This window comes from Mustela nigripes, chromosome 4 (assembly GCF_022355385.1).
Source record: "Mustela nigripes isolate SB6536 chromosome 4, MUSNIG.SB6536, whole genome shotgun sequence".
NCBI classification, from domain to species: domain Eukaryota; kingdom Metazoa; phylum Chordata; class Mammalia; order Carnivora; family Mustelidae; genus Mustela; species Mustela nigripes.
The window spans coordinates 17,694,942-17,709,395 of record NC_081560.1 but is presented as its reverse complement, the minus strand read 5'-3'; the positions used below and the strand labels follow the sequence as shown (position 1 = coordinate 17,709,395).

At 38.4% G+C, this 14,454-nt stretch overlaps 1 protein-coding gene across 7 annotated transcripts in view; it reads left to right on the top strand.

The window, feature by feature from the left end:
- The window catches only part of AGBL3 (AGBL carboxypeptidase 3), a 59,107-nt gene that overhangs the window by 12,392 nt on the left and 32,261 nt on the right, over positions 1 to 14,454 (top strand). For 5 of the 7 annotated variants that reach the window (XM_059396367.1, XM_059396369.1, XM_059396366.1 and 2 more), the window contains exons 5-11: positions 542 to 649; positions 3,128 to 3,266; positions 4,846 to 5,625; positions 10,643 to 10,805; positions 11,947 to 12,073; positions 13,699 to 13,799; positions 14,021 to 14,133. In XM_059396367.1, the coding sequence (XP_059252350.1) occupies positions 542 to 649; positions 3,128 to 3,266; positions 4,846 to 5,625; positions 10,643 to 10,805; positions 11,947 to 12,073; positions 13,699 to 13,799; positions 14,021 to 14,133 (1,531 nt within the window). Of the gene's footprint in view, positions 1 to 541; positions 650 to 3,127; positions 3,267 to 4,845; positions 5,626 to 10,642; positions 10,806 to 11,946; positions 12,074 to 13,698; positions 13,800 to 14,020; positions 14,134 to 14,454 lie in introns of those variants that run through there. The other 2 variants (XM_059396372.1, XM_059396373.1) reach the window with 2 other exon arrangements.

The window sequence follows — 14,454 nt, the reverse complement described above, 5'->3', positions numbered from 1 at the left end:
TCAGGGCACCTGGGTGGCTCAGTGGGTTAAGCCACTGCCTTCAGCTCAGGTCATGATCTTGGGGTCCTGGGATCGAGCCCCACATCGGGCTCTCTGCTCAGTGGGGAGTCTGCTTCCCTCTCTCTCTCTCTCTGCCTGCCTCTCTGCCTACTTGTGATCTCTGTCTGTCAAATAAATAAATAAATAAAATCTTAAAAAAAAAAAAAAGAAGTGTCTTTTCCCCAAACCTTGAAATGGGATGGCCTGATTTGCTTTAGCAAAACCAAGTGTGGCATAAGCAACAGCATGTCATTATTGACCTAGGTCTCGAAAGTCTATGTACTTCTGCTTTGTCTTAAACCCTGTCCAGCCACCATGGAACCATCCATAGCTAGCTTGCTGGATGGTTGAAAGAGAGAAAGCCTGGATAAGTAGGCCCTGTGTAAAACACTAAATATTAGCCTGGATATACTGATGGATAATTTGAAAACATGCAATAAAAAATTTCCTGTTTTATTTTAAGCAGTAGTATTGAAATCAAGTTTTCTCTTTGTTTTTCCAGATTGGACTCCTTCTTTTCCTGAGCCAGTGTACACCCCAACAGGCCTAGAGATGGAACCCCTTTATCCAAACTCCAAGGAAAACACTGTAGTTTATCTAGCTGAAGATGGTGGGTACATAATGAGACATGTTGCTCTAAAATATAATTTGGTACCTGGATTCATCCCTTAATTATATTTGTTTTGCTGCTTATAATGGAAACTGCAGATTACCAGGAAGTCCCTTTCTCCATCACGATGTTTGGTTACAGACGGACTGAAATCTGGACTCAGTGCTGATTATATTCTTGACGGTGTACGGCAGCTTATGCAAAGTTACTTTAAAATAGAACCTATTGCCCACTACAATGGAGAGTTATATTTAGAAGGAATTACGCTTCACGTCAGTTTTCAAAGATAAACCCACTGGAGTGTTCTACAACTATTGTTGCTGCTCTATTTATAGGTCACATTTGTGCAATCTGTCAGGTGAACTTCTTTTCATTTCATGCCAGTTTGTTAGTTTCTTGAGGTTTCATCATTAAAAGGGAAGATACCCCACACTGCAAGTAACATCTAAGATTGTATCTCCGGAAAGTTTTCTTTTCTTTTTTTTTTTTTTTTAAAGATTTTATTTATTTGACAGATAGAGATCTGTCAGAGATCAGTAGGCAGAGAGGCAGGCAGAGAGAGAGGGGGAAGCAGGCTCCCTGCTGATCAGAGAGCCCGATGCGGGGCTCGATCCCAGGACCCTGAGATCATGACCTGAGCCGAAAGCAGAGGCTTAACCCACTGAGCCACCTAGGCGCCCCACTGGAAAGTTTTCTTAACAGTCAGTATCAATATTTGTACTTGGAGAACCCTAGGAACGCGAAATCTCATATCCGCTTTAGGATAGTATGCTAGCAAACATAGATGTCTCAGCCTATAGCCTAACCTTTGTAAGGAAGTATGGGACTCCTGCACAGTTTCACCGTCAGAGTTCTAGATCTTAAGATAACTTCCAGGGAACATATGTATTTTATCTAAAGGGCTGGCAAAACAGAAGAATTTATAAGGATTGTTTCCTATATAGTAAACAATTCTAGAAATCCTATACTCACGTATTTTTTAACAACTAGGGTAAAGACACGCATCTCTGATTTTTTTAATTTAATTTCAAATATTTACATGGCTAACCTGCCTTAGAACTTCCACACATTTCAACTCTATGTGTGTGTGTGTGTGTGTGTATACATATTTTTATACATATACACACACACATATATTTTTTTTCAAAGTCTCCTGTTAATCCCAACATCTGGGTTATCTTGGGGTTTGTTGAAAATGTGTGTGTGTGTGTGTGTGTGTGTGTGTGACTGTAGATCACATTTTTCCTGCTTTTCTTCATGCTTCATAATTTTTCCTAATCCTATGCAGGACATTGTGAAAGATATGTAGTAGGAGTCTGTATTATGTTCTTTTTAAAAATTATGCCAAATTTTGTTCTGGTAGGCAGCTAAGTTGCTGGCAGATTATTTTGCTTCTTTCAGGTTTGATTTTATTTTTTTAATTTACTTTTTTTTATTTTATTCCTTTATTTATTTGAGAGAGAGAGAGAGGGAACATGAGGAGCAGCGGAGGGAGGGGCAGGCTCCCTCCTGAGCAGGAAGCCTGATCGGGGCCCTGTCCTAGGACCCTGAGATCATGACCTGAGCTGAAAGCAGACACTTAACCAACTGAGCCACCCACCCTGGTTTTATGTATTTATTTTTTTAAATAAGGACAGATCTGTTTTCATTTTGTCTTAGTCATTTGGTCCTAGGTCATTGTCCTTGCCCCTGGATGTGGTACACCTAACCTGCAGCCTTCTGGAGCCGTGATTGAATGGCTGAGGTATTCAATGAAGTCTTTCCATTCTGAATGGTTTAGAATTACGGTATATTCTCGAATGGTATATCTGATATCTCAGCCCCACAGTAACACTCTCTTACCTTGTTGAGTCTTATCCTGTGCTTCTACAGCCAAGCCCCCAGCCAAGGACTGGGGAACCACCGTGTAGGCTGTTGAGGCCCTTCGTCTATGTAGCTTTCTTCTCCCTGGTGTCCTGCCTTAGACGTTTCAGCAGCCCCACACAACTCCCTTGCCTCCTCAGCTCAGTAAGACTGCTCCACGACTATTCGTAAGTGCCACCTGCCTAAGAGGTAGTCAGACGGTATTCCCAGGAAGAAAGCCAGCGTTAGACATGGCCTTACTTGATGTATTTTTTTTTTCAAACCCTCTAGTATATATGTTATCCAGATGTGTGAAAATCGCTCATTTTCTTTGGCCCAGCTTTATAGCTAGTTATAGTGGAAGGGCTAGTTCAGATCCAATTACTCCATAATAATCAGAAGCAGAATAAATATTTTTAATGTGAAAAAAGTACATGAATTTATTTTGGGCATTGCTTTTCCAGTCTGAATGCACTTAGACTTTCTTATTTCAACAAATCTGTTTATTAGTGGCAAGTTACTTTAAAATTTTAAATCCTTAGTGACACTTCAGTTAGACAGTGTTTCCAAATTCTATGCAGAATAATCTGTATACTTTAGACACGGCTTGACATTACGATCTTTTTCTGCCATCAGCTTACAAGGAGCCCTGTTTTGTGTACTCCCGAGTAGGGGGCAACCGAACATCCCTGAAGCAGCCTGCGGACGACTATAATGATACTTTGACGTTTGAAGCAAGGTTTGAGAGTGGAAATCTGCAGAAGGTAGTCAAAGTGTAGGTTTTAATTATTTTTATTTGAGAAGCTAGACTGTCAGCTGTTTATTATTTCCTGTATTAGGTACATTAGAGTTGTAGTAGTCCTAAATGAACTGCAGTTCCCTGAGGTATGATGCCAGTTGGAGACGATTTCAAAGGAGGTACAAAAGGTTCACATTCTGGACTCACTCTGAACTTGAGTCAAACAGGTTTCTGTACTGTAAATTTTTTTTTAAAGATTTTGTTTATTTATTTGACAGAGATCACAAGTAGGCAGAGAGGCAGGCAGAGAGAGGAGGAAGCAGGCTCCCTGCAGAGCAGGGAGCCTGATGCGGGGCTCGATCCCAGGACCCTGGGATCATGACCTGAGCTGAAGGCAGAGGCTTTAACCCACTGAGCCACCCAGGGTACTCCTATACTGTACATTTTTAATACACCAGTATGAACTGTCCTAGAGACACATGCACACTGCTTCTCAAACTTTTTAATGGAATAATATTTGAGATGAATGTTCCATTAGATATGTTTGCGAGCATGAATCTATTCCAAGGGCATTCTTTAAGAGATGTTTTTACTATTAAAAAAACTTAAGTACAGGGGCGCCTGGGTGGCTCAGTGGGTTAAAGCCTCTGCCTTCGGCTCTGGTCATGATCCCGGGGTTCTGGGATCGAGCCCCGCATTGGGCTCTCTGCTCGGCAGGGAGCCTGCTTCCTCAACTCTCTCTGCCTCTCTGCCTGCTTGTGATCTCTGTCTGTCAAAAAATAAATAAAATCTTAAAAAAAAACAAAACTTAAGTACAGAGAATAATATTGTTCTCCATTAGCCCTCACTTACCCATCACCTAGATGCAACAACTATGGTTTTGCATTATTCATTTCACCTAATCATAGGTCACTGTTGATAACACAAGCATACACACAAAGGAAGTACATAGTGCTGATGGAATAGAAGGTTACTTGGTAAAGAAAAAGTCACAATGACCCCAGTAAGATCGTGTGTGTATATGTGTAGAAAACAAATGTACCAGTAAAATTATTTTTACCTTTAAGTAACCTCAGTGACTAAGTATGGGGAATGCAGATGGTTTGTAAAGACAGTCCTTGAAGAGTTTCAAATTTTTTAATGTATGTGGTTGTATTAACTTATATGTTTTAAATCTTTCTCAGTGATAGTATCTCAGATCCCTAGAGTCTGAATCTAACAGAAAGCAGGAATATATATCTGAAGTTTAAAAAGGGACATTGGACTTTAATTCAGTTTCAGGAGCACTTTAATCACTTCTTTTATAGGAAACATAATTGGGTTGAAATATAGACTTTTTTATCAAATGCCCATTTTAATGTACTCTCTTGATTTACAAAAAAAAAAAAAAAAGGCTTTGGAGAATTAACACAGAAGCAGTGTCACATCCAATAAAAAAGAAAATTTCAAAACTTTTATCTTTTACAATTACTTGCTATTGGATGCTGCCTAAATAAACAGCTTCAGGGGAAAAGGCTTTCTGTGAACAGGTAAAAGTAAAATAATTTTCCTTATTTAATTTAAACTTGAATGCCATTTTTATATTTTATGTGTTTCTTTTCCTTCCTTATATTAGGGCAGAATATGAGTACCAGTTGACCCTGCGCCCTGACCTCTTCACAAATAAACACACCCAGTGGTACTATTTCCAAGTCACTAATACCCAAGCAGGAATAGTCTACAGATTCACTATCATCAATTTCACTAAGCCTGCTAGTCTTTACAATCGGGGTATGCGCCCACTGTTTTACTCTGAAAAAGAAGCCAAGACTCATAATATTGGCTGGCAGAGAATAGGAGACCAAATCAAGTATTACAGGAACAACCAGGGACAAGAGGGGCGCCATTATTTCTCTCTCACATGGACATTTCAGTTTCCACACAACAAAGACACCTGCTACTTTGCTCACTGCTATCCATATACTTACACCAACCTGCAAGAATACCTTTCTGCTATCAATCACGACTCCGTACGGTCCAAGTTTTGTAAAATACGTGTCTTGTGCCACACAATGGCTAGGAACATGGTGTATGTATTAACGATCACCACTCCCTTGAAGAACACGGACTCAAGAAAACGAAAGGCTGTGATTCTGACTGCAAGGGTCCATCCAGGAGAAACCAACAGCTCTTGGATCATGAAAGGCTTCCTAGATTATATTTTAGGAAACTCGAGCGATGCGCAGTTGCTTCGGGACACTTTCATCTTCAAGGTGGTACCCATGCTGAATCCAGATGGCGTGATTGTGGGAAATTATCGTTGTTCCTTGGCTGGACGAGATTTAAACCGTAACTATACATCTCTCCTGAAGGAATCCTTTCCTTCTGTTTGGTATACCCGGAACATGATCCATAGGTAAAATAAGCCTCGAATTACCTCTCTGCTTATTTAGTAAACTTGGTAGTGAGATTTTCGCTCTTACCATCCCATTCCTTTTACTCTAGCTTTTAAGGTTGCTTAACTGATAGTTTAACTATAGCTACTTAATTTTTTCCCGTTCTCTCCACTCTTCTCTCTGGCTTTATGCCACTGGATTCACTAGCCTTTTCTTAAATAATGAATAAACTTCTGGAACATTTTAATTGCTTTGTGAAACTTATAGTGAAATTTTCATTATCCCAAATCTGGTTTCTTGCTAAAGGTGACGCTGATACTTAGTTTGGGATGCTTGAATCTCTTACATGTGGAAATTAATTCTATCTCACAGGGCTTCCCGGCACTATGTTGATCATACATTGCTCTTTTTTTTTTTTTTTTTAAGATTTTATTTATTCATCTGACAGAGAGAGATCACAAGTAGGCAGAGAGGCAGGCAGAGAGAGAGGAGGAAGTAGGCTCTCCACTGAGCAGAGAGCCTGATGTGGGACTCGATCCCAGGACCCCAGGATCATGACCCGAGCCCAAGGCAGAGTCTTAACCCACTGAGCCACCCAGGTGCCCCCATACATTGCTCTTTGATGAGACTTTTTTTATTGTTTTTAATTTTAATTCCAGTATGGTTAACATACAATGTTAGTTTCAGGTGTACAGTATAGTGATTCAACGATTCTGTACATTACATAGTACTTATCATGATAAGTGTACTCTTTTTTTTTATGCTGATTTTCTTTTTTTTTTAATTAATTAATTTATTTATTTGACAGAGATCACAAGTAGGCAGAGAGGCAGGCAGAGAGAGAGGAGGAAGCAGGCTCCCTGCTGAGCAGAGAGCCCGACGTGGGGCTCGATTCCAGGACCCTGGGATCATGACCTGAGCCGAAGGCAGCGGCTTTAAGCCACTGAGCCACCCAGGCGCCCCGATAAGTGTACTCTTTATTAAGATAAGTCTTGGGGCATCTGGGTGGCTCAGTGGATTAAGCCTCTGCCTTTGGCTCAGGTCATGATCCCAGGGTCCTGGGTTCGAGCCCCACATCTGGCTCTCTGCTCAGTGGGGAGCCTGCTTCCTCCTCTCTCCTCCCTCTCTCTTTCTCTTTCTCTGTGACCTGTCAAATAAATAAACTTTAAAAATAAAAAGATAAGTCTTTTTGACTATCAGGTTACATAGTCATTAAAACTTTAATAAATAATAGTCTTATTTCCCCCAGAAAAAAAATTAAATAGCTTTAAATTTTCCAAAGAACCCAGAACAGTAAATGTGCATAGTATTTAAATATTTGTTGAGTGGGTGGATTCTTTAATAGTTTCAGGTGATAACAGCCAGAAATAGGCATGTGCTAGAGCAAAAATATTTATTAAAGTCACAGAACCCCATTCCAAGTCCAAAGCCCCATAGCCTTTTTGGCTAAGAGAGTGGAGTGGAGTTAAAATATCAGATTGGAATCCTACTATATCATTTACTAACAACGATTTTTTGCCTTCCCAGATATGTGACCTTGAGCAATTTAAAAACAAATCTAAACCTCAGTTTTCTCTTCTATAAAATGGTAATAATAATACTTAGAGGCAGGAGGATTAAATGAGAGAATCATTAATAAAGTGCCCAGAATAAAATATGGGGCATTGAAAGCTCTAAATGTATTTAGTGTTAAGTAAAAAGTTGTTAATGAATCAGATATAGATGTAAAAACTCTTTGTAAACCCTTCTGGAGTACTATTATACAGAGTGTTTATATCCTGATCCCAGGGATACCAGAACCCCCAGTGTAGGTACAAGAACCCTGTTTTAGGTCTGAGGCCCTCAAGGATACCTCCAGTCCGTCAGAGTTGCTGACAGGCTTCAGAAGCACCTAGAAGCATGGCCCCAGCTGTCTCAGTTCAGCCTTAACTTTCACTTCCACGTTAATCCTTCTATCTGCTTACACAGGGAGGGAGTGAAATGCAGATCCCCACAGAAAGGACTGAAAACTCTTGTTCCCATACCCATCACAAACATGGACTCCAGGATTCCCTGCAATTATCTGAGAAATGTTAAGTGATAAAAACAAAAAAAAACACCCTTGACTTCCTTATGTAACCGAGGATGGCAAACAACAAAAAGACAGTTAAGTGCAATGTGGTATCCTAGATTGGATTCTGGGACAGAAAAGGTATTAGTGGCAAACTAGCGAAATCCAAGTAAGATTGGGAGTTTAGTTACTAGTGATGTACCGATGTTGGTTTCTTTGTTTTTGAACACTGTACCATGGTTATTGAATTTGCTAACATTAGGGAAAATGGGGTGAGAGATATATGAAAACACTCTTACTATTTTTTGAAATTTTCTGTAATCTAAAATTATTCCAAAAATTTATTTATATATATATATTCCTTTCCATTATATATAATGGAAAGGAAGTGGAATGGAAAGAAAAAAAAAAATATATATATATATATGTATATATGAATGAAAGGAAACTGATTAGATATATCTATATCTACTTAGTGCTCTTTGACTTTAAGTATCCCTGGTCCAACACAAGATGGATTATAGGCCAAGGCCCTTTGGCTTGTCTCTATGGAAAATATTTTAAATGTCTCCATTCTCAGATTGCCTTGTAAGAAGGTTAAGGTAGGAATCCATTCAGTTAGTTTCAGAAAGACTTCCAAGAAAGAAAACTCCCTTAATGCAATTAATCATAGTTAGGTAGGGGTGCCTGGGTAGCTCAGTGGGTTGAAGCCTCTGCCTTCAGCTCAGGTCATGATCTCAGGGTCCTGGGATTGAGCCCCACATCAGGCTCTCTGCTCGGCAGGGGACCTGCTTCCTCCTCTCTCTCTGCTTGCCTCTCTGCCTACTTATGATCTCTCTCTGTCAAATAAATCTTTAAAAAAAAATCATAGGTAAGTAGAATAAAAAGTCACATGTGTTGGAAGGAAACAGCTAAGATTTAGTATATTTAAAGAATATGAGAATTAAAAAAAGAATATGAGAATATAGAAAGAGTGGATTTTAGTATAGGATGCTTAGTATAAGATACTTAGACTATCTTAACCTGTGGGTAAGGAAAAAGACCCAAGCCATTTCTCAGGCAGTTAAAATTCATGTAAAATTAGACCCTTTGGAAGTAATGAGATATCTTTGGGAATTACTGAGAAGTTTTTTCTGATTTACATTTTCTGATTACTATATTACTATATTACTAAGAAACTGAAAGATCATTGAAACTGGGGAAATGCGGGCTAAAAACCGTTCAGCATATTTCATATTTAAGGCCCTAACGTGATAATCTTGCTTTATAATCCACTTCTAAAAACTTAAAATGGTATTTTAGTGACTTTATGTCAGTCTTATGTTAACAATTAGAATTTATTGGGCACCAAATAAGAAAAGAGCAGACAATTAATACATGTAACAGACCTCACTTTGGTAGGAATCCATTCAGTTAGTTTCAGAAAGACTTCCAAGAAAGAAAATTACCTTAATGCAATTAATCATAGTTAGGTAAGGGTGCCTGAGATTTCACTATAGTTTAAAGGAGTATTTTTCTGAATAGAAGCTATGCTTTGAATATTTTGGTTTTAGGTTTTAATGTTTTTGTTATGGGAAGTAATACATTTCATATTACTACAAATACCATTGCTAACATTTTTTTTATTTATCCTTCCAGATATAACAAATAGTGTATGTAATATTGGTTAAGTAATATAATGCATAAAGTTTAGAAATATGAAAAAAGGCAAAACCCATCATCCTACTACCTTAATACCACCACTTTTTTTTACCTTTTTAAAGCCTCTCCATTAGGTATTTTCTTTTTTTTTTAGTTTATCAGAAAGAGAGAGAGAGAACACAAGTAGGCAGAGTGGCAGGCAGAGGCAGAGAGAGAAGTAGGTTCCCCACTGAGCAAGGAGCCCAATGCAGGGCTCGATCCCAGGACCCCGGGTTCATGACCTGAGCTGAAGGCAGCAGCTTAACCGACTGAGCCACCCAGGCATCCCTAGTTATTTTCACCAATCAGTTTGGGGACTTATTTTATTTTTTTAAGATTTTATTTATTTATTTGTCAAAGAGAGAGGCTGGCAGGCAGAGGGAGAAGGAGAAGGCTCCCCACTGAGCAAGAAGCTGGATATGGGACTCAGTCCCAGGACACTGGGATCATGACCTGAGCCAAAGGCAGACACTTAACTGACTGAGCCACCCAAGCATCTCTGGGGGCTTATTTTTTTGAATATTGATCATATGCCTAAGTTATAAAAGCTAAGAATTGTGCTCCTAAGAAATGTGTAATAATTTCCTTATTTATTAGGAATTTACCAGAAAAAAATTGAAATTTTGGTACCATTTTTCTCACTTTAATCAAGGGTCGTATAATAATTGGTTGAGCACCAGGTTGTCAGGTTCTCAATTTTTAACAAATATTTGGATACTTGTGTGCATAGCACTGTTCTAGGTGATTTGAAGCATTTCTTACCCTTAACAAGATTAAGTATCAAAAATATGAAGACCTTCCAAGGCGAGTCTCAAGCAAATGGTACCAATATTATGTGCTATAGGACTTCAAAAAAAGAAAAACCTGTGGCCTTCACTAGTCAGGAAGTGAGACATGAAGTCAGCCTTGAGGGCTGAGGGGCAGTATTTGCACTCGTGGAAATGAAGAAAGAAGGTATTGGACCCAGAAAGAGTCTCTGTGAAATCTATTGGGCAAACTAGGAGTGAGCTGTTTCCTTTGTACAATGAAAAACCAGAATAATAAAGCAGAGGGATCCTACTGGAGAGTCTTGGAAGTAAGGCAAATTTTGTGCTTGTAATGGAAGGTAAGCATTCATATTTTATATATAGCTAATGGGAAATTATTATAGATGTCTTAAAATTGTTAAGAATATACGGTCAGGATAAGAGAAAGAAAGGATATAAGAAATTCTATTTATTTGGATAGTAGACTTGTAAACCCATAGAAAAATGCAGAGGTAAAATTTAGTAACTCCTTGTAACTTATTCTTTTTTTTCTCTCGGTAGATTGATGGAGAAACGAGAGGTTATTTTATATTGTGACCTTCATGGCCATAGTAGAAAAGAGAACATCTTCATGTATGGCTGTGATGGTAGTGACAGGTGTAAGTCATTATACTTACAGCAACGGATCTTTCCACTTATGCTGAGCAAAAATTGTCCGGATAAAGTAAGACCATTTAAGATTTTTAACTTTTTCTTTATTACATGTTGCCCACCTGAGACTGCAGAATAGATCACCTTACTCAGTAAATTGCTTTTTTTATTGAGTTCTTTTGACTGGCTTATAGAAATGACCATAAAAAAGCAACTCTGTGGAATGTTTAGTGACCAATAATTTGAAATGTGAAGAAAAAAATGTGCCTTATCCTACCACTATACCTAATGATAAAAGACTGTTTTCCTCCCAAAGTCAGGTACAAGGCCAGGATAGCCACCCTTACCCCTTCCTATTCAGCCTTGTGCTGGAGGTTCTAAGTGCTGAAAGCAAGAGAAAGAAAGAAAAGGCAGACACTTCGGAATAAAGGGGACATGGCTGCCTTCATAGAAAACCCAAAGTAATGCACCAAAAACCCTCCTAGAACTAACAAGTGAGTTTAGCAATGTCCTACCTGACAAGGCCCCCCCTCAGAAATGAACTACATTTCTATATACTCACACTGAACAGTTGGAAACCAAAACTGAAAACGGTACCATTTACCGTAGCTTCAAAATGAATACTTGTGACTGCAAAGAAATAAGGGAGTTTTTTTAGAGGTGATAGAATTGTCCTATATCCTGATTTGCGATAGTGGCTCCACAAATCTATACATGTGTCAAAGTCCTAGAACGCAACACAATTTAATTTCATTGTAAATTTTAAAAATTGCAAAAATTTTGAGACTAACATTATCACAATCTTTCAGGACAGCTTTCCAGTGATTGAGCTTGTGAAAATAAAGCATCCTTGTCTTATTCAAAGCATCTACATTAATCTTTATTCCTAAACATATTTAAGCCCTTTCCTATAAGTTTTTTAAAGTATAAGAGCTTATCCCAACAGTATCAAGAATTAATCAGTGGGTTTTGAATGCATATGTTGCATATAAAAAATAAAATTTATTGCCAGTGTTTTCAAATCTGTACTTCTGAGAAATGTAAATATGTCATCCTTAAAATGAGTTATTTCCTCCGGTTTGGGACTAAAAGCCCCTGAAGCTTTAGAGAGAATTACTGCATATGCACTACTTTCTCATTTTCAACCCTACTTCCTGAGAAAGACATTGTACGCAGGAAAACACATTTTCTCATTTTTATTTGCTTCTTTTTAGTTTTCATTCTCAGCTTGCAAATTTAATGTTCAGAAGAGCAAAGAGGGCACAGGAAGGGTAGTAATGTGGAAAATGGGAATCAGGAACAGCTTTACCATGGAGGCTACTTTTTGTGGATCTACCCTGGGTAAGACCAAGTGTTCTCATTCACGGCTCCCAGAGCTTTAAGCCAAGGAAGGTTTTTTTTTTTCCAAGATTTTATTTATGTATTTGACAGAGACACAGCAAGAGAGGGAACACAAGCAGGGTGAGTAGGGGAAGGAGAAGCAGGCTCCCTGCCGACCAGGGAGCCCTATGCGGGGCTCATTCCCAGGACCCTGGGGAACATGATCTGAGCCAAAGGCAGACTCTTAACAACTGAGCCATCCAGGTGCCCCTAAAGAAACCTTTTTTAATGTGATACTAATAAAGTGGATAATGTGATAGTGGGCACTTTCTTACCACTTACATGCATGCTGGTTTCCAAGCGCTTCTATATATAGGATGAACAAACTATACCACTCTGTGTATCTCCATCTCACCATTTCCCTTTGCTTAGGAACCAAAGTGTTAGACTGTAGCTAGAATACCCAGTTGGTTATTTAATGATCTAATATTTAATTGCTTTTGCTTTTAAGAAGTCCTTACAGATGACTCACGATTTCAACAAAAAGCAATGCTCATGCTTAAAATACTAGGATAGAAATGTTTTTGGTGGATTTGCTATTTACAAGTCAAAGTGGACTGGGTGTGTTGGAGGTTCTTTGAGAGAGTAAATATATATTTTAATGGAAGTACTTGGTTCCTTTAACTAAAAATAAAAGCATGCTCTCTAGTCCCATTTAAGAAATTTTTTTTTTAAAGATTTTATTTATTTATTTGACAGAGAGATCACAAGTAGGCAGAGAGGCAGGCAGAGAGAGAGGGGGAAGCAGGCTCCCTGCTGAGCAGAGAGCCCAATGTGGGGCTCAATCCCAGGACCCTGAGACCATGACCTGAGCCCAAGGCAGAGGCTTAGCCCACTGGGCCACCCAGGCACCCCTCATTTAAGAAATCTTTTTTTTTTTTTTTTTTAAGATTTTATGTATTTATTTGACAGAGGTCACAAGTAATCAGAGAGGTAGGCAGAGGGGGAGAGGGAAACAGGCTCCCTTCTGAGCAGAGAGCCCCGAATTGGGGCTCCATCCCAGGACCCTGGGATCATGACCTGAGCCGAAGGCAGAGGCTTAACCCACTGAGCCATCCAGGCGCCCCTAAGAGATCTTTGAGTCACATCTAGTTGACCCTTAGAATACTCCATATTAAGAAAATTGTTACATTTTTAGAAAATTTATTGACTCAAAGGAAAGCGCTAGAAATCCACACATATATTTTCTGTCTTTTAAAGCACCTTGAAATTGATATAACACTATCTATGATGATGAAAACATTAAAATATTTACCCAAGTTTTTTCCTAAGTGATTATGAGTGTGTTTATAACTGGTAACCAAGTATTCCATAATTTCTTACTCAATTTTCTTCTGCCTTACAACATAGACTATTAAGTCAGTGTTAAGTAAGTGTTAAGTCAGCTTTCATCCAGATGTGGAGAGAAGAGGAAAGCAGTAAGGTGTTAAATGATCTTCCCCAGAGAAGAAAATCCAAAGGACAGGATATAGAATCATATCAGATGTTTTGTTTATTTATACTTTCTGTTTTACAATTTAAGCCCACCTGGTAAGGACAAATGATTAACTCATCCTCAATGGTGGATAAACTTATTAATGTTTTAGGTAATAAACGGGGCACTCATTTCAACACAAAAGACTTGGAGTCAATGGGATATCATTTTTGTGATTCTCTCTTGGACTATTGTGATCCAGACCGAACCAAGGTAAGCAAAGTCCATTTGGTAATGCATCAAACTCAAGTTTAGGAGATAACATAACCTAAGGGTCTAGGGCAGTTTTTTGTTTTGTTTTGTTTTAATATCCTAACAGTGTTTGAGGTTTCTGGTACTTGATGTCCCCATAGCTATTGTTCCAAGTGTCTATAAATATTCAATTCATTTAATTAGGAAATAGAGTTAATTTATAATTAATCATTTTCCCCTAGTATTATCAGTGCCTGAAAGAATTAGAAGAAATGGAAAAACATATAAACTTGGAAAAAATCCTTGAGGATTCAGATACTTCTCTGAAAGAAATGACACTGGATCTAGACTCTAGGTAAGCCAAGATGGCGGATAGAACACAATTTGTGCTGTGTTTCTGTGCTCTTTATAGTAACAGGAGGATATAAAATTCTCAGTCTCAACTGAAAATCCCAACTATAAGTGGAGGGAAATTTTTTCCACACATTTTACTTTGCTCCAACTTCATTAAGACTTCAGTTATTGACTTGAATAATATTAATTGAGCACCTATTATGTCCTGTACATGAAAGACATACTCAAATTGTTTTTAATGCTGACATTACCCACAGAGAATTGACGCATTTATAGAGATGTCACATACATACTCTAAATCAGCAAATAATAAATGCAAAAT